Source organism: Rousettus aegyptiacus, unplaced genomic scaffold (genome assembly GCF_014176215.1).
Source record: "Rousettus aegyptiacus isolate mRouAeg1 unplaced genomic scaffold, mRouAeg1.p scaffold_m13_p_4, whole genome shotgun sequence".
In the NCBI taxonomy this organism is placed as follows: domain Eukaryota; kingdom Metazoa; phylum Chordata; class Mammalia; order Chiroptera; family Pteropodidae; genus Rousettus; species Rousettus aegyptiacus.
The window spans coordinates 147,589,886-147,609,992 of NW_023416307.1; the positions used below are offsets into that span (position 1 = coordinate 147,589,886).

At 46.2% G+C, this 20,107-nt stretch overlaps 1 protein-coding gene across 3 annotated transcripts in view; it reads right to left on the reverse strand.

Annotated features, from left to right (window-relative positions):
• Positions 1–20,107, reverse strand: part of TRANK1 (tetratricopeptide repeat and ankyrin repeat containing 1) — a 69,699-nt gene that overhangs the window by 9,588 nt on the left and 40,004 nt on the right. For all 3 annotated transcript variants that reach the window (XM_036218914.1, XM_016124010.2, XM_036218915.1), the window contains 7 exons: positions 16,457–16,656; positions 16,033–16,170; positions 11,641–11,787; positions 10,273–10,429; positions 6,037–6,125; positions 2,117–2,220; positions 1,892–2,024 (listed from right to left, as the gene is read on the reverse strand). In XM_036218914.1, coding sequence (XP_036074807.1) covers positions 1,892–2,024; positions 2,117–2,220; positions 6,037–6,125; positions 10,273–10,429; positions 11,641–11,787; positions 16,033–16,170; positions 16,457–16,656 — 968 coding nt within the window. The remainder of the gene's footprint in view (positions 1–1,891; positions 2,025–2,116; positions 2,221–6,036; positions 6,126–10,272; positions 10,430–11,640; positions 11,788–16,032; positions 16,171–16,456; positions 16,657–20,107) is intronic.

Below are 20,107 nucleotides of genomic sequence, written 5' to 3' on the forward strand. Positions count from 1 at the left end.
AAAGGAAATCTTATACTCCCACGGCCCCCTCACAAGCATTTCTTCCCAGGGGTAGCACACATTTGGGGATTGATTTGGCTTAAGAATTTTGACAAAGGCTGTTAACAAGCTGGCCAATTTGGGTCAAGCCGGTACTTTGGTAGGATGACCACAAGAGGGCCAAGGCTGGCTGAGGGTTGAACATCCTTCCCAGGGGTGGGCCTGAGCAAAAAATAGGGGGGTGGGGTGCAGGGGGAGAGGGGAGGCGGGTGGACCAGACTCTTCACCGGTTGGGGCTTGTAGCTACCAGAATGCACTGATGGAATAAGGTAGAAGCAGCTGCCACCAGTGGTCGGGCCTGTGGAAGTGGAAGAGGAAAAGCTCTAGAAGCAGGGCGGCCTCCACATTTTGGAGGCACTGAAGTCCTGGAGAAGGGAATGTGGGCTGTGCTTACAGCCTCCTGCCCCCTCACCAGAAGCTCCACTTTTAGAAGCAGAGCTCGGCAGGCTGGGGGGAGGCAAGGTGAGCAATAAGGAAGGGTCTCTGGCTCAGTCACGACAGGCGCTCGTAGGCAAAAAGGGAAAAGTGACAGGTTTAGGTCTGTCCCCTGTAGTTGTCACCGGTTGGGGTCCAGGTGGCGGCACTGGAGATTAGGATGGTGGGTGCCAAGAAGCATGGAGAGGCTAGAAACGACTCTAGTTCCTGGAATCTCAGGACCCAAACTTCCACCCACACTAAAATCCCTATTCCATCCCGATCTCTCCCATCCTGGGGCAGGCCAGGCAGCATCAGGGCCACACTTGAACGTCCCAGTAGGTCTCACCGCCACCAGGTGCCTGGGTGCTCTGAGGATCAGCAGTTACCGCATTTCACATACAGATGCGAAACCCAAAGCCCACGGGGGTGAATGCAGCAGGCAGCTGGGCTCCCCGGAGCACAGCTTCTCAGACTACCCGTGGTGAAGGACCAGACGGTTTTACACGTCCAGGGCACCACAGCCGATTCATGCAGCATGGCGACTGTTAACGATGCCGAATTGTAGATCTGAAAGCTGCTAAGACAGTAAATCCTAAAAAACTATGTGCGGTGATGGATTATTAACTTATTGTGGTGATCATCTCTCCATATAGATTTATCTCAAATACAGTGTTATATGTCAGTTACAGCTCCATAAAAAAATAAGTCACTAAGAAAACTGTCACCACTGGGATGTCACTGCAGTGCCAAATTGCTATAAAAAGTTCCTCACTGCTGACTTTCATCTTCTGTTAACGTGCTGCAGGCCAGTGGCTGTGTGTGGCCCCCCAGCCCGCTGACTGACAGCTCTGTCCAGCAGAGCTTTCTGCAACAATGAAAATGTTCTGGAACGGTGAGCACTAGAAATGTGGCTAGTGAGACTAAGGAACTGAATTTTTAATTTCATCACATTTTCATTAACTTAAAAGTTAGATTGAATAGCCACATGTGGTTAGTGGCCGCCACAGTGGTCAGTGCAGATCTTGAACAAATTACTGGGCACACGGAAAAAACAGGTATGTAGGATGCGAAGCCATTCATGCAGGCAGACACCGGACGGTGAACACGGAGAGAGAGAAGACAGGAATGTTCTAAAGCCCACCTCCCCTTTGACTTGAACGTTTGGCTCCTCCATAGTTAATGTCGGGTCTGAAACATGCTCATGGACATGAACACGTGTGCGCGCGCACATGCTCACACACACACACACACACACACACACACACACACCTTTGGAGCTATCTTAACACTTGAGCAGGTGGAGAAAGAAGGGCTACGCTCGAGTTAACAGGGCCAGCCTCTTCTTGGGAGGACTGGGGCCCTCCTGAGCTGGCCCTGTCCTCAATCTCCCGAGGGCAGCTCAGCTCTCCTGGAAGCAGCCCCGGGCCGGCCGTACCTTCCCCAGCTTCTCGCTCAGCTGGCCGGAGAGCTGGAACTCCTTGGCACAGCTTAGACACTTCAGGGACAGCTTTGGCTCCTTGCATTCCAAATAGGTCTTCGCCAGTTTCAAGTACTCCACCTGCTTCTCCCTGGGAGGCGGAAACAGAACAGGGTGTTGACCGAACACCAAGACACCCTCTGATCCCTTCGGAGCAACCCTGAAAAGGCCCGGGACTCTTACTTGGGGCTGACTTTCTTGGACGTCATGTTCAGGGCAGCGTCGTGGGCCAGCGCCAGCTTCTCCTTCTCAAACGCGCCCCCTTTTTGGTAACACTTGGCGGCAACCTGGAAAAGGCGAAACAGAGGAGACGTGCAGAACGAGAGTGAGAGCATGCATCTCGCGTTCGCGCCGACAAAGCGCCGAGCCTCGCCCCAGCCCCACGTGAGAGGCAGGGGCAGGAAGGGGCTGCGAAGCCAAAGGAAACGCCCTCCGAGGACAAAGCCTGGTGGCGTCACCACTGACATTTCGCACTCACAGGTTCCTTCTGGAAGTGCCCAGAAGCCATGCAAAAGGTACATAACACATGCTTTACAGGCCACCCTGAGAACACCCCCAGTTAACTCTCCGAAGCACGTGTGAGAAGTTTCTTCCTTCTCACTGTGTATGATGGTAACCTCGGGTCAGAGACACGAGAGTGACTGGCCCAAAGTCGCCCCGTCGCTTTCCTGGGCTCCACATAGGTCCCCTCCAGGTGGTAACTACACAGCTGACTGGCAGTGTTGGTGCGACAGCCACCAGGCACCTACTAGGGGTAGAAATGGTGTCGCAACACATCCCAGAAGACAACCGGCCGACCAGATCCTTGGGACACGCAGATCCGTGTGAACCAAAAAGAACGTGGGCACACGTGTCGGAGGGGAGTCAGCCTGCACCCCGATCCCTGTCAGCGGAACGATGCTTTTCTCAAACAGGAATGCCGACACCACGTCTCCCGGCACAGGAGACAGGGGCGGGAAGTTCCGTCGGCCCAGCACGTGGAGGCTGCGGCTCAGTGCGGGAAAGGGAAGCACTAAGTGGCGCCTGCTGATCACAAGGACGGGGCAGCATTGCTCCCCGCCTGGCCCTCTGCGGCAGCCTCCCCAGCCCATGGGCCATCTTTCGTTCCCATGAGCTGTGCCACACCCGCCTCTCGTCACAGGACCTTGGCACTCACTGCTCCCTCTGCTCGAAATGCTCCTCCATCCCTTCTCTGCCTGGTTAACGTCATTCATCCATAGGTATCAGCGTAGGTCTTCCTCACTTAAAGCAGCTGCCCTTAGCCTCCCTGTCCAGGAAAGGCAGTTCTGGGGGCAGCTGGCCTCTCATCTGGGACATCTGCCACAGATGTCACACAGAACTGTGAGCTCTTCTGTATGCCTGTCTTGCTTGCCATCACATCCCCATGACCTAAACTCAACGCTTGGCTCAACGGAAATCTGTTGAACGAACGAATCTCAAGCGGTTGCCATTTGTATGGTGGCTCTGAAACATTTATTGACGTGCAGCCAAAAAGCTCAAAGACCACCTCAGTCCTGAAGTCCCTTCGTGGAATAAAGTCAGGCAAGGAGGAGGCTTTTTATAACATTCTCATCTGTCCCAGCTCCCGCAAAAGGTTTTAGATTCGAACGTTCAAAAGTTATTTTTAAAGGGATAAAGAACTGGCAATCAATCCATGGGCAACATGTGCGGCTAGAGCTAACAGTGTTCGGAAAACCATAAAGAGAAAGACTATATAGTTTTCCGATTCATACCCATGCCTGCTGCCCACATTACCCCTCCCTTCCCTCCCTACCCCCCCTCTAAAAAAATAAAATTCTTGGTTTTATAGTAATAGCAAAGTGTTATATATATATATATATATATATATATATATATATATATATATATATTTGCAGTTATAACAAGGAAGAGCAGTAAATAAAGTTTTGGAGCTCTGTCTTCTCCAGCTAAATACTACATATTTTGAAAATGCTTTCCAGACACCCGCAAACACACAACAGTGCACACTGTTTTCTCACCCCTCAGGACTGATTCGAGGGTGGCCGCAGTCCTCCACGCACCCCTGCATCTGTCCGCGCGCCTTTACCATACGACCCTGCAGCTTCTCCCACAGACAGTGCTGCCTATTTCCCCTCCCTCCCCATCTGAGCTGAGACTTGCTTTGGCCAACAGGATATAGCAGAAGCAACAGTGGACAAGCTCCAAGGCCAGGCCTCGAGAGGCCTTGTGTGCTTCTGCTACTTTCTTAGAACCCTGCTCAGGCGTCGAGAGAACAAACCCAGGCTTGCCTGATGGAGAACGAAAGGCACGCGATCCGGGCACCCCATTCACCCCCATCACCCGAGCCAAGAGCCAGCCAATGCCCGGAAGCAAGCTGCTTGCTGACTGGTAGTGGAGCTCAGACACGTGAGTCCCTGAGCTGAGACTAGAACTACGCAGCTGAACTCAGCTTTGCCGACCCACAGAACTGTGAGCTACATAAGTGATTTGATGTAAGCCACTAAATTTGGGGGTTGTTTTGCCGAAAAAGGTAACTGGTAAAGCCCAGATATGAGTTACTGGCTGTAGACTTAAAACCATTTTCCCTGCCACAGGAGACAAAGTTCTCCTAAGAATTTAGAAAAACAAAACTCTGGGGATTCTTTCTCCCAGGCATTTCAGACAGAAGACACCTCCAACAGTGGCTTCCAGTAACTTCTGACTTGCCATTTCATTGCATTCATCACTTGCCAGTACCTTCGCTTGGGTCCAACTCTATGAAAAGCAAGATTATTAAAGCAGCAGGACAAGCCCTTCAAAAAATCACTGTCTCAGGACATTTGTTCAGAAGTAGCAAGAGAAACTGCAGACACTTTTCCTGTAATGTTTGAGGAGTTAGGCCAAAGCCTAACATCGGCATGGAGGCATGGAAAGGAAAAGAAAGTTCTCTGCCCAAAATGTAGCTCCATGTATTCTCTCAGGACGCACTGCCTGCCTGCGCCTGCAAGCACGGGGCATTCCAGGTGTCTGGGAGAGTCGAACCTTAGGGAAATGTGCATTTCTGTGCGGTCGTGCCTGTGCTGGTAGACGCGGCCGGTCAGTTACCCACGGCGCTCATTCTTCCCTTTCCTGCCTGATGGTAGGGACGAACTCCCCAAAAGGACCATAATTGCCAGGTGGGCTTGCTCTCCCAGACTCTCCGACAGCCAGGGTCATGTGACCTAGTACCGACCAATGAGATGTAAGGAGACGTCCACTGGAGACTTCTTGATTAAAAAAATAAAAGGAGTATATATAGAAATGAGAATAAAGTGCCCGCCCTTTCGTCCTGCTCGTGACGCTGCTGAGCGAAATGAGGTGCTTGGCACCACCAAAGCCATCATGCAACCACATGGGGGGCATCTCTGACAAGCTGCAGATGACACAGGGAAGAGAGCGAATGAGTCTGGGTCCATGCTGACTTTGTCGAGCTGCAGGTGTTTATGACGTGCAGGCGAAGACATCATTACCATGACCTCACAGAAGAGGTCATGGTGCCATGGTGCCCCAGCTGAGACCCTGTGATGCGCAGGGATGCTGAAGGCGGGGACAGGGATGGGGCTCTTTATGCCATTTCCAGCATTTCCAGAAGACTGACAGTGATAACATTTCCTGGAAGAAGACTGCCCAGGCTCACTCGTATGGCCTGTGGCTAGAAATCAGTCAGCTTGGTCTAGTGATAAAGTTTAACCTGTGCCCACAGGATTCAAATTGGCAGTGAAGCCTACGTCTGATCAATTCGAAAAGCAAACGAAAGGACCAATCTGTTACTGTTTTAAAATGCCATATGATTACAGCCACAGCCTTTAAGCTTAGAATACAAAAGGGACAGAAAATAAACAGACGTGTTCCTCGGTGAGGCCAAGGCCACGACCTTCTGTTTTCCTATCCGCACATGCTGGCATGTGGCCAAAATGAAGGGTTGTCACCGGCTGCATCGGGGAAGGAGCAGGACAGGGCACTCTCCTCATCGAGGGGTGACGTGATGTTTCAGCAGAAACAGCACAAGCGCCATTATCCTCCCCTGTCCCGGTGAGAAACCGTGAGGCCTGACGAGGCCGCCAGTCGCAAAGACTCCCGCTGGGTCCCACCAGGCCCCCTACCTTCCAGCACTGGTGTTTGGCATAGTATTCCCCTTGTGCGATCCATTCCTCAGGGGTCGAGGTCCTAACAAACATGCTGTCGTCAAAGTCTAAAACGAAAAAGAGAAAGTTAATTTGCTTCTCTAGGCATTTGTCCACTTAAGCCTGTTGTTATGGGTTGAATTTTGTCCCCCGCCAGAAAATTCCTATGTGAAGCCCTAAACCCCAATAACCTGGAATGTGACTGTATTTAATCCCCTTCAAAGAGGGGATTAAGTTAAAAAGAGGCTGTCGTGTTGGGCCCTGATCCAATCTGACTGGCGTCCTTATAAGAAGACACGCACGCGCGCACGCGCGCGCGCGCGCACACACACACACACACACATACAGCAGGGGCCTGCACAGAGAAAAGGCTACCTAGAAGCTAAGAAGAAAGACCTCAGAAGAAAATGAACCTGCTACAGCTTGATCTTGGACTTCCAGCCTTCAGAACTGTAAGAAAATTAATTTCTGTTGTGTAGGCCACACGGTCTGTGGTATTTTGTTATGACAGCCCCAGCAAACACATACGCCTGTATTGTTTTCCTAGCATTCATTTTATGATATATTCCAGGTCAGGCTTTTGTGGGTTTTTGAAGGAGGATGTGTATATGTGCGTGTGTGGGGGGTGGCGGGAAATAAACGAGGATACTGTTTTGTTTTTCAATTTTGCTCTGCCTTCCTTTTCTATGGCTATGAATTAGGAGACAGATAGAAATTTCTAATTCCTCCTTGAAAATCCAAAGCCATGTAGGTCTTCTGTGGGGGCCTTAGCAAAGGATAAGACGACAGAGTTTTACAGTATTTCCAAAGGTGCAGGCTTTGCCCTCATCATAATGAGCAATCTGACACTCCCGGTGGTGGACAGAGACTATTGCAACCCCCTGCAGCTAGATAAGGCTGTTATCCTCACTAGCCCGTGGGCTGACAGCCAAATCTGAGCTGAAAAGGTCTGAGATACCCAGGCCAATGGATGTTAACCGGGAGGCATGACAGACATTCCAGCTTTGTTTAGAAGGTGCAAAAACACACCCTAGGGCTTGCAGCCTGACCCCTCCCTGAGGGCCCTCTGCCGAGCCCGACAGCACCATCTGCAAAGATGACTTCTCGGCATCTTGTTCTGACTCCTTGTGCCCTACTAGTGCCCTGGTAACATTTGATCCCCACAGCAAGGCCCCGCGGCGTCTCCGCATAGGGCTAGCGAGCCATGCCAGCGCCATGTTGGAGAAACCCATACCACACAGTCACTTCTCTCATCCCAAGCTCCCTTGCACAGTGGGAGCAGACGTTCTCAAAGACTTTACCATGTACGACCTATAACACAATCGAGACTGTGCTTTTTCTTGTATTCTTAGTGCTATGAAGACGTTTTGAATCTTTAAGTTAAAACCATGCCTATTTTGATGATCTCATATAACGGGTGCCAGAAAACAGTTTGAGAATAAAAGGAGTGCAGGAAAGATTAAAAATGACCACAGTCGGCCAACCCGCTCATTTTCCTTTTAGTTGAGGATGTGAAGCCAGGCCCAGGGAGAGAAAGTGGGACCTGAACAAGGTCGTGTGGCGGCACAGGTGCAGAGTTCTAATAAGAAGCCAGGTGAACCCCAAGCCTTCGACTTTTCCCATTACACCACAACGGTCAGGGCCCAGGAACGGAACTGCTAATCCTGGTTCCCAGCTGAACTATTGGCTGTAACCGGAAACAGCCTCCATGTAACTGGCGGAAACGTGCTCGGGAAACGCGCAGACACCTCCGCACAGCAGCCAGGCCCTGCGTTTTTCCCCATCCTCGGAGAAAATTAACCAAGGCCTGGAGGAGCCAACTCAACAGCTAACCCACTAGAAAAAGACAATGGTTTTCTCCTTATGAAGGGCTGATTCTTTCTCCCCTAGATATCCTACCAGGAGACATGCACTCCGTTTTCTAATTAGCTAATCTTTTTAAGTTATGAAAACAATACAGGACAATGTGTATTTTTGAGAAACACTACAAACAGCACAAAAAGATATACAGGTGAAGGGTAAAAGGTATTCGTTTCTCCTCAACAACCCTCACGCCATCAGGAGCCACTGTAAACAGTTTTGCATTGGTGGATGCTTAGGTCATTTTTACTTTCTTGTAATTACAAACAAGGCTGTGCTGAACACTCTTGCGCTCATATCTTTCTCTAACTGGCTCACTTCTCTCTTTTTCCATCCTTCACTTCTAGTCTGTGTGTGTCTTTTCATCTGAAGTGAGTCTCTTGTAGGCAGCATCTGTAAGGGTCTTGTTTTCTTATCCATTCGGCCACCCTATCTTTTGATTGGAGCATTTAATTCTTTTTCATTTGAAGTACTTGTGGATAGATATGCAGTTATTGCCATTCTTTATTCATATTTTTGATACATGTTTTTTCTTCTTCTGAAAGAAGTCCCGCCAACATTTCCTGTAATACTGGCTTGGTTGTGATGAACTCTTAGCTTTATCTTATCTGGGAAGCTCTTTATCTGTCCTTCGGTTCTGAATGATAGCTTTGTTGGGTAAAAGCAATCTTGATTCTAGGTCCTGGCTTTTCATCACTTTGAATATTTTGTGCCACACCCTTCTGGCTTGCAGTTTCTGTTGAGAAATCAGCTGCCAGTCTTATGGGAGCTCCCTTGTAGGTAACTAATTGCTTTTCTCTTGATGCTTTTAAGATTCTCTGTCTTTAACCTTTGGCTTTTAATTATGATGTGTTTTGGTGTGGGCCCCTTTGGGTTCACCTTGTTTGGAACTCTGCACTTCCTGGGCTCGTATGTCTATTTCCTTCACCAGGTTAGGGAATTTTTCAGTCATTATTTCTTGAAATAGGTTTTCAGTTCCTTGCTCTCTCTCTTCTCCTTCCGGTACCCCTACGATGAAAATGTTGTTGCACCTGATGTTGTCCCTTAAACTATCCTCATTTTTTCTTAAATTCTGTTTCTTGTTGCTGTTATGATTGGGTGTCCTCTGCTACCCCATCCTCTAAGTTGCTAATTCGATCCTCTACTTTATCCAATCTGTTGATTCCTCTAATGTACTCTTCATCTCAGACACTGTATTCTCCACTTCTGACTGGTTCCCTTTTATGTTTTCCATCTCCATTTTTACGTTTTCTGTCTCTTTGTTAAAGTTCTCACTGAGTTCATCTACTCTTTCCCTAGTTCATTGAGCATCCTTATAACCAGTGTTTTGAACTCAGTGTCCGGTAGACTACTCATCTCCACTTGTCTAGAGCTTTGTTTTGTTCTTTCATGTGGGGCATATTTCTTCGTCTCCCCATTTTGGCTGCCTCCTTGTGTTTGTTTCTCTGTATTAGGTAGGGTTCCTAAGTTTCTGGTCTGAGTAGAGTGGCTTTATGTAGTAGGAGTCCTGTGGGGCCCAGTGACACAATCTTCCCTGGTGATCTCAGCTGGGTGCTCGAGATGTGTCCCTTGCATGAATTGTGTATGCCTTCTTGATGTAGTTGAGCCTTGGTTGCTGTCCACACTTTGATGGGAGGAAGTAACCCTTAGGCTGGTCAGCTGTGAGGATCGGCCGGTGAGCGGCTGACCTGATGAAGCAGGATTCACTTTAGCAGGGCTCTGGTGCCTGCCCAGGCTGCCCCTCGGGTGTGTCCTCCTCGGATACAGCCCTAGGTGGTGCTCTGGCTCCATTGCCAGTCAAAGCAGGCCAAGGGCCTCCTAGGAGGGGTCCAGCTATTGGCCAAGCGTAGCCTCAGCCTGTGCAATTCTGGGGCTACCTGGTAAGAGTCACCAAGCAATCTGCAGATCACTGCCACTCGTGCTGGGTTTACAGGTGCCTCAAGAGGCCGAGCCAGAAACCAAGGCTGGTTGTCACTAGTGCCGGACCTAGTGCTGTTCAGCAAGAAGTACAGGGCACGCTAAGGCCAGACGCTGCTTCTTTGGGTTTTGTGAGCCTTTGAGAGATTTTAGGAAGGTCTGCAGCATCTAGTTTCTATGCCATCTTGTCTGGTCTTTCCATGACCCTCGCTTTTAAGGACAAATAAAAGCTCTTCCCCAAAAGAGTTAACCCTCCCAATTCCATAACAACGACACTTACCAGCACACCTTAGCAAAAAATATGAACTCTCATTTCTCAGAAAAATGAAAAGGAAAGAAAGTGCTCGCAAAAAACTATGACCTTTATACCTGGTCATAAAAACAGTTGCGATAACACACTTTCTAGCCAATGGCCGGACTATTTTAATGAGATCTTACCTTTATTTTCATCTGTCTTCACGACTTGGACAAAATTTCTTCCAATGAAATATTTAAAAGCAGGATCCCGCTTTTCTAGGTTTTCGTCGAAGATCCAGAGGTTGACCCGAGCCCGTGTGATGGCAGTGTATAGCTGCTTCAGCTCTCCGTTGAGGAGCTAAAGGCAAGATTAAGGACAAAGACGATGAGCTTCTTGTCTGTAGCTAGAAGGTGACATGCTTCATGGGCTTACTCTGACTGGGGGAAAATACAAAAAGTAAATCGTAGACAAGTCTAGAACGGGCCAGGAGGACATGAGGAGCTCACTGTGGCCACAGTCAGATAAGCGAAGCTCTAGCAGGGAGCACACCATTAGTACAGGACCACCTTTGAGTCTGCTATAGTTTTATATTTTGAAATAGTATAGATTCATGGAAAGATACAAAGATAATACAAAGAGGTCTCATGTACCTTCCACTGAGTTTACCCCAATGGTTATATCTTACACAATTACTATAACTGATTTTTAAAAGTTAAACCAGTCAGGTATTTCCATGACAACTATCACTGGTAATAAATTGCTTATGACCAACCCCACAACTGAGGACTGTGGATATAAGGGGCTTATGACTAGGACACAGGGAGAACCTATCTGATTAAATAATGCCCATTTCAAGAAGACAACAGTTTTGTGGCTACCTAGAAGTTCGCAAAGCGTGGCTCTGATTTAGCTTCTATTTCTGCAGAGCCTTCGAGGCATTTACAGAAATAACTTGATAACTGCTATTCCATTTATTTGTTTCATATTTTGTATGAGACATAAAACTAGGATAGCAGTTTCTCCCAAAGTTTTTGTTTTTGCTGGTTCAATTTTCTATGATGTCACCCTCACTCTCTCGTGGACCCATCAACCCCTCTCACCCAAGAACTCTGTAGAACTTCTGAGCTTTGGCCTACTTCTTGGTGACTGGGAAAGGGCCTATGAGCAGAGATGCGGAGGGCAAAGGAAGCTGGGTCCCTTAACAGTCAGGGCTGCTATACAACAGTCTCCACGAACTGTAGTCCTGGGCTTCACTTCCGGGTTCCCCATCGGCAACTTCAAAACTTTTGAACAGACCCGAGTTCCAATGGGGATCAGAAGGCATGACCTACCCCCTTCACTTTCAGAAAGTACCCCACTCACGAAGCCCACCCAGCTCCCTGCTGGGACGAGGGAGTCTGCAATCATGGAGATCCCTGCCGCTCCCCTGCCCGTCCTCCACTCCCCAGTGCCGCTGCTGCAGGAACACCAGCCAAGTGCAAGGCTCTCTCTTGAACCTCATCTTCTCGTCCAAGCCTGTTTCCTGGCTCCCTGTCAAATAAGCATGTGGACAAATGGCAGAAGATCACCTTGTACATTTCCAGATTCACCGGCAGAGACCGACCCTGAGAAGAGCTGGGTTTCTCCAGGGGCACTTCGATCAGTGGCCGGTTTTGCTCTCTGGAGTCAGATGATGAAGGTGTAAATGAGGAAATGATCTTCCATTCCTTGTAAGCCTGAACGACAATGACAAATTAAAGACCAAGGAAATATGCTTTTGAACTGTTCACACAGCCTCGCATAGCTTCATGGGGAATTGAGCTACCCTTTTTTTTTGCATGGGAACCAGGCCTTCAGCCCCAGCTTTGAGGAGGGGGCCCATCCTGTGGCTTCAGAGTCGGGAGAGTGGCCTTAGATTGCACAGGCACGGATCAGGGACACTTCTGGGAAAACTCCCCCAGACACATGATCAAATCAGCTGAGAAGGCACACGTGACCACTTCCTGAAGTAATGCTCAAGGACCAGAAAGTTCTTGTTGAAAAAAGTTTGACAAGCAATACGTTTAAGAGATGCCACTTAGGGTCAGCTGTTAAGACACATGTGGCAGAATGCTCCAACTAAATTATTCAGGCAAGGATGGAACAAAATTCTGGCACTCTGGGGTACACTGTATAAGGCAGACTCTGAGTCGGACAGAACAAATTCATATCTCAGCTCTTTCACTTATTAGCTATGTTACCTTGGACAATTTATTTGTCTCTTCTAGGTTGAATTTTCCTGCTCTGTAAAATGGGGATGATAGAACTACCCGAGTCTATTGAAAAACTACAAGGAGATGATGTCAAGTGTCTAATACTATGCTTGATAAATAGTTGCTCTTTGAGCCATTTTTCCCTTTACCTAAACTCAAATCGCAAAACCGTGGTGACTGCATAGACCAAGGGTGGGCAAATTCTTTCTCTAAAGGGTCAGATAATAAATATTTATGGCGTTGTGGGCCATACGGTCTCTCTTGCAACTACTCAACTCTGCTGTTGTGGGGCAAAAGCAGCCATAGTGACCATGGAAATGAACGGGCTTGATGTGTTCCAATAAAATGTTCTTCTTCAACATTAAAATTGAATTTAAGAAAATTTTCATGTGCCATGGAATGTTACTTTCTTATTAATTTTTTAAAACTATTTAAAATGAAGAAACCATTCTTAGCCCACAAGCCATATAAACATAGGCAGTGAGCTGGATCTGGCTCTGGTCATGGTTTGGAGACCCTGATGAAGCTAAAGTGCCCAGATTACATGCAGTATTTAGAGCCCAGAATTCCTAAGAAATTTCAGATTTCACACTGTACTGTGTCTCGTGAGAGTAGTTAGGTAACTCTCCTTAGCCTTACTTTTCTGTTCTTAAAATGATGCTACTTGCTACCTATGTATCTTTTCAAGCAGGATGAAAAGATGGAGTGGCTATAGTTCATTACCTCCTTTACATTACTTTGTAACTTAAACTATATAAATAGTAGATTGAAAGCTTTAAATGCTATCTATTAAATAAGAATGGTTATGCTACTAACCAATTATGAAATTAATCAACAGGTTCTTAAAAGAGATGCGAATCTTGTAATCATTTAAGTAGTTGGAAACTAAAAACAAACAAACAAACAAACAAACAAACATCTTCAGGACATATTATGACTATCCTCTTTGCAAAGCTGAATTATTTGCCAGGCAAAAGACACAAGTACTTGGCATCTGAGAGGATCCTCTAACAGACAGCATGAGGTACAGACTGAATGACCTCGGGAGGGCTAGTGAAGCACAATATATTTTAAAAATGCTGAATGAGAAGCAAAGCTGCTCATCTGGCTTATGATTATTTCCATGAATAAAACATTTGACTTTCGAGGCAGAGCCTTTTAGGAGTGAGTACATGTATTTGTCCACGAAAACACAAGAATATAGGCCTGCAGCACTTCTGTCAATAAAGGAAGAAGCATTTAAGTCTTCCAGCTCTGCTATTGGGATTAATCACTGTGAAGGAAAAAAAGCAGGCCTGCTTTCTAAGTTAAGCAACCCATAAAAGTTGGTGTTTTCAAAGTCTCTCCCATCCTATTCACACATGAATGAGAAGGAAAGGACTCCTCACTGGGACAGAGTATAAATGGCAAGCATTCTTCCAAGTCCCCACAGGAGGACAGTTTGGGAGTGATTGGGAGAATGACTGCCTTTTCCCCAAATGAGGCAAAATCCTACAAGAGAAGGACTTGGCGTAACTTTCCCTGGTTCCTTCCCCATCTCAGAAGATGAACCTAGTGACCATGGGGTTGAGCAGGTAACTGTAAATCCTCTAGAGAGAAGACTCACAAACCAGGGCAATAAGAAATATCCTATGTACGCACACACGCCCCCAACCGACAGAAACATAAATGGGCGGAGAAGAGGCCAGGGATGGAGGGGGGGCTCTCCACAGGTCTCTCATCTCAAATAGCAATTACTATCCTGCAGCCTCTAGCCAGTCACCCTGAAAAAAACCCCAGCCAGGCCACAGGCAACCAGGGACTTATGTGATCCCTGTCTCTCCTCTGCTTTTAAATTAAAGAATTTCCTATCATTTGCTGACTGACGTTTTTGGGTCTTGAAGTTGTAAATTATAAACTGAGGGTGTGCTTTGTACCAGGGATGTGTAATTACATTCCCTGGTACCCTGGGAAGCACCATATCAGAAGGCTTTCTAGAAGTCTTACAGAACATGGGATAAAGTGGACGTTACCAATAAATTCATTCTGAGATTGTTTTCATTCATTCAATTCACTGAGCCACTGGTAGGAGCATAGGGTCAAGGTATCTGGGCCTTTGCCATTTCTAGGATCAAGATGAGACAGAATCATTGGATTTTTCTTTCACAAACAGAGGTGACCACAAGTTATAGATCCGTAAGTCCAGAGCTCCTTGAGCTTCTTACTGGCACAAGCATACAAATGGCACTTAATAAAGGACAGGAACAATAATGTCTTACCCCTTCCTCTTTTAGGAGAGCCTCGGTCCAACTATGACCAGTGAATGTATTATGAGAAAAAAAAGTTAGTCCTCAGACATTAAAAGTGGTTCCAGGGTTAATGAGAGTGCGTCCGATTTTATAAGCAAAAGTCAATAGAAAAGGAATGTACTTAAGGTATGGCAATGATATACTCATTGTGGAAGGTTCTGGAAGCTGATTGGCATGCAGACCTTTAAAAGGAAAGGAGTACAGTGGAAATTTAGAACTCAAGGCATCTGAGTTTGTTTCTAGGCTCTCCCACCTACATTATGACTGTGGGCAATTTACTTAATTTCCATGACCCTCAGCCTTATCTATAGAATGAGGGCGATAAAAACACATACAACCTCAGAGGGTTGGTGAAGGGTGAGACGAAACGCTGCCTTCAAAAAGTACTTTACAAACTATAAAGTACCCATAGCAATATCTGTCGTAGGTATTATCAAGGCAAACATGATGTTTTAAAATAGATCAGGGGAAAAAAAACATAAAGACTCCTTGTAAAGGGTCAGTACTAGGGCAGATTTTACAGAGTCAAAGCTAACAGTGCTCTTGCCTTGGATGTGAAAAGCAGCTCCTTCGAGCATACACCATGTGCAGTGGGAAGTCTGCAGCAGGGACCAGGGCGCGGCCAGCTGGGTTTACAAAGGACACTCCACAGCACAGTCAGCAGGCAGCCTGAGTCCACCCTCCCCCCCCAAAAAAAGACGGCAGCGAAGAGGAATAAGTGGCTAAAAAACCAAGGACAATGGTCTTGAGGTGTTGGCTCTACCCACCATGTACTGAGCTTTGACCATCAAGTCAAAGAAATGAGCTGGCACAGAGATAGATCACTGGGGGTCAATCCAGGGACTCCGGCTGCCAGTGTCTGCATGGGCAGCAAGCAGTGGTGATGAAGCCATGCCAGAAGGGAGCCCCCAGGCAGGGCAGCTGTTCTCACCCCCTGCATTGTTACCTGATCCAATGGGTGGGAACCAAGCCTCATTTGTCTTCCCGAAGTTGTCTCTTTCTATGAACCGACCTTGCCCAGTTCTGTCCTCGTGGGGTGGACACTGCTAACCTTGCCTTCATTTGTAAGGCTCTCCTTAGAACTCACTCCAACTTGAGCATCCTTGGGAGTCAAGGATAACAGCAGCTAGTGAAAACCGAAAGCTGGCACGTGCATCCCAGGCATTCGGAAGATGAATACAAGAGAGCAGGGAAGATGAATACAAGAGAGCAGGGAAGAGCAGGGCACGGAGAGAACCAGCCCATGACACTGTGAAACAACCCACAGCCATTGACGAAAACCCGCCTCAGATGCTCAGAGGCCCACACTACATGGATGATGCTTCAAAACAGAAACAAGCACCTGCAACAAACTCTCCTCTACTCAGCTCCAAATTCTCTTTCCTGGAGCGTAGCTCATACATACACACGTGTTGTGTGAAAAGAAATCAATATGGCATACCTCAGAATCAGTAAAAAAGTTGTAAAGGAGGACGTCATCAAATTCTAAGCCTTTGGCCTCATAAACTGTTAGCACAAGCGCTAACTCCAGCTCTTCTGGAATTTTCTCCTTTGCCATTTCATTAGCTACAAGAATTACCTGGAAAAAGAAAAGGGAGAAGGGAGAGAAATCTGGTAAAGAGAGATCAGTCTGTTTCTATGGGAGGCAGGTAATGTTTTTAAAGAGAGGTGGCCAGCATGAACTTGGTCAGCCGGGGTAGTGGGACTCTTAATAACAATTGACAATCACTCACCCATCTCTGAGACTGACCCATTTTGGGAGAGAGGCTATTGAATTCTACCTTGTGGAATAATTTAACCTCTCGAACCTTTTCTCAATTGCACGCTGCCTTTTAGTTCAAAGCATAGGATCCCAGCAAGCTCACCTGGTGGGCTCCAAATTCAATGGGCTGAGTTTTCCTCTTGTTCCCACGCAGCAAAATTGCCAAGTCGCTTACACTACAAGATTCCAGGACAGTTGGTTTGGGACCATCAAACAGGCCAGAATCCCTTGGAAGGCGATCAAAAGATTCTGGGAAATAGCACTGAAGTAAATCCACCACTCCTGATGCCAAATTGAGGATTCCTAGGATAAAACAGAAAACCAATATCGAATACCGAACGACATGACAATACGGCTGGCCTTTTTTTTTTAATGTTTTTAGTTTTTTGGGTCTCCCCACCCCCCCGTGAAGCAGTATTGGCTCTGATAGTACATATAATTGCAAGCCAGTTTCCAATTCTCTTTATGTTGTCACTTTGGCCCTGAGCCGTAGCATTCTGGGTACAGGGAATGTAGGCAGAGATGTCTTGCTGTGTTAAGAAGGTTCTGTGGGATCTCATTTATGATCTATATTCGCATTAAAGAAAATTACCTCATAAAGGAGAGTCAAGGCAGAAATGTAATCTGAACAATGAGAGCTGTTAGAATGCTAATAGAAGGTACTAGTATAGGTGGTAAGGAAACAAGACTTATCTTGTCCTTTCTCATTGGTGCTTAAAGCACTGGAGACAATGTTGCCATGGTAACAGCATTGCTGGATGTTAGCTGGGGCAGCAACCAAGGCCTCCATCACCTTTTCCCACCAGATTTATATCCGGTTGAGAGAGGACTGACTATACTAGAAAAAACTGTTAGGGCTGGAGAAAGGATTTTCCAAAGAACTTTCTCCCTGGGTCTCATTTCTTGTCTAGGCTCTGAAATAACACTGACAGCGATGCTGATGGAACATTACCATACAACAGGGTCCTTTATAGAAATCTTCCATTTAATCCTCACGACTGCCCAGTGAGACAGACTAGATAATCCAAGTTTTACAAACAGAGGCTCTGAGGTCTCAGAAATCCATAAACGCCTCCAAGTGACAGGATTTGAAGCTGAACGAACATACATCATCCTGGAGCTCTTCACTATTCTTACGGGCCATGTGCCCTTTGCCAGAAACCAAACAGAATACTATGTTCCTGGTAGAACATTGCTATCACCAAATAAGAAAGGGAAAGTTTATCATTGATACTAGAATTATTAAAAGTAGACAATATAAAGAAGTCATGAGCACAAGTGGAAACTGCTGACTCTGAGCAAATGACCTGCTACTCTGGTTCCCGCCCCATGAAGAACGAGCAAGGGCCAGAGCTTTACATTAATGGGAGAATCGGAAAAGGGCACAGGAGCGCTCACTGCAGTGAAAAACTGGAATCTACTTAAATGCCGTTCTAGGAAACGAGATAAATGATTTTTATGTAAACATATTCAAAGAATAAAAGACAGTTCTGCCATAAAAAAGCACTGAAATACTGACCCGTGCTCCGACAGAGATGAGCCTCGAAAACAGTATGCTAAACGAAAGAAGCCAGCCACGAAAGGCCACATATTGTAAGATTCCATTTATATGAAATGTCCAGAATAGGTAAATCCAAAGAGATAGAAAGTAGATTAGTAGATCCCAGAGAGTGGGGGTGGGGGGAGGAGGATGAGTGACGGCTAATGGATATGGTATTTCTTTTCGAGGTGACGTAAATGAGAAATTAGATGGTTGTAATGGCTGCACAACGTTGTGAATATATTTTTAAAAAACACACAATTGCATATTTTAAGCAGGGAGATGTTATGCTGTGTGAATCTCAATTCGAATGAAGAATAAAAGATGGGGGAAAATATTCGCTAGACATGGTATATACTCACTACCTAAATGTGTGTGATAAATGCATATAATGTATGTAAAGAAAAAAAGATCAGAAGGAAATGAAACAAAATGTTAGTAGGGAGCAGCCTTACAGATAGCTTGCAATTTTAACATTTTATGTTTTCTTAAGTCTCTAAAATCTAGTACATATTATTTGGGCCTTTTCTGGCTCTATACATGAAAACATACATATACTCTTGCCTCCATCCCAAGAGAGGAGGTGGGGGATGAGGTTTGTGTAGTAACTGTCCAATTGGGTTACTTAGCAAAACAAACAAGTAAACAAAAACCAAGAACAGCTCACAGGAACAACTCCCTTTACCATGGCTCCACCTTGCTGGCTGATCATAAAGGCTGCTGGCCCCAGGCCAGTGCCACTGACCCAGGGATGTACAGCAGAAAAGGGAGGGGCTCACTCAACTACTCATGCCAGGTCCTCTCTACTGGACCCAACAATGAAAACAGAGTGCCAGCAGAGCCACTCCCTGAGGACAAAGAAATGTGAGCTACGCATCTCGGTCGCCCAGCCCCCACACAGTAACAGGCAAGGTAGGAACTCAATAAACGTTTCCTGAACAGAAGAAGGAAGGGCAGGGGCTCAATTAATTCATAAATTACTTTGTGCCAGCTCTTCCCACGCAACGCAAGTCCCAGGTATAAGACCATGGAAGAGCAAGAAGCGGAGCTGCTCAGATGCAGCCAGATCCAGGTGATTGACAAGCACCACCCCTGAGAACTCTGAGAGCCCTAGACAGCTGGGCTGCGTTGTGTGATGTATGCTACACGCCCGGAAGCCAGCTGACTTGTAATTATTTTATCAATCCCTGGCTAAACAAATCGGGATTTTAATCTAATTTTGCACTGTCTATGTGTGTATACCTGTACGTATGTATATGTACCTATGTGTGTGAACGTGTATGTTTGTGTATATGTATAGAAATACATGTGTGTGTGGTGTGTATGCGCTTTCTCTCTCCACCAAACCATAGCCTACCTGAAATGCATCGAGAAAAAGAGCATTTATCAAAAACCTACAATAAACATCACACTTAAAAGGCAAAATGTTAGAAATATTCCCATTAACTCCAGAAATAACACATGAATACTTGTTATTGCTTCTAGTTAAGGTCCTAACCAATGAAATGATAAGAAAAAGAAATAACAAGTATAGAAAAAAAGATAAAAACTGCTCTTTTTTGCAGAAAAATGCCAAGATCGAAAAAGTGTGAATGTTCAGCAAGACTGTTAGATACCAGATCAACATATGAGAACCAACAGCATTCCTTTATACAAGTAACAACTGATTAGAAAATGTAATGAAAGAAAAATGGACAGCTGTGATAGTAACAAAAAATATAAGGTACCCAGGACAAATCTAACAGCTGTGTAAAATGTCTGGGGAAAATTATAAAATATTATTGAAGGCCATAAAAGAAGACCTGAATAGAGTAATATGCTCGGGTTGTGGCTCAGAAGTCCCAATAATGTAAAAATGTGAATTCTTCCCAAAGAGCAACAAAGTCCAAGAAATTCCAATCCAAATGATGAAGAGTTGTTGGACAAGTTTGATAACTACCATAAATATGATAGTGTGATCATAGGATAAGAACGTAAGATAAATCAAGCAGTGAGCCCAGAAACAGACACAAGATACATGAAAAGAACAGCCTTACACATCGGCGGAAAGAACGGATTATGAAGCAGGTGGCATCGGCATGACAAACTGTCCATACGGAAAAAAGTAAAATTCGATCACAGGAGGGTTACAGAGTGCCAAGGTTGAGAAACCTTGAAATAACCTTGTAACACTCCAATAAGATCCTTGACGTCGGGATGCTCGAAAATGGTGTA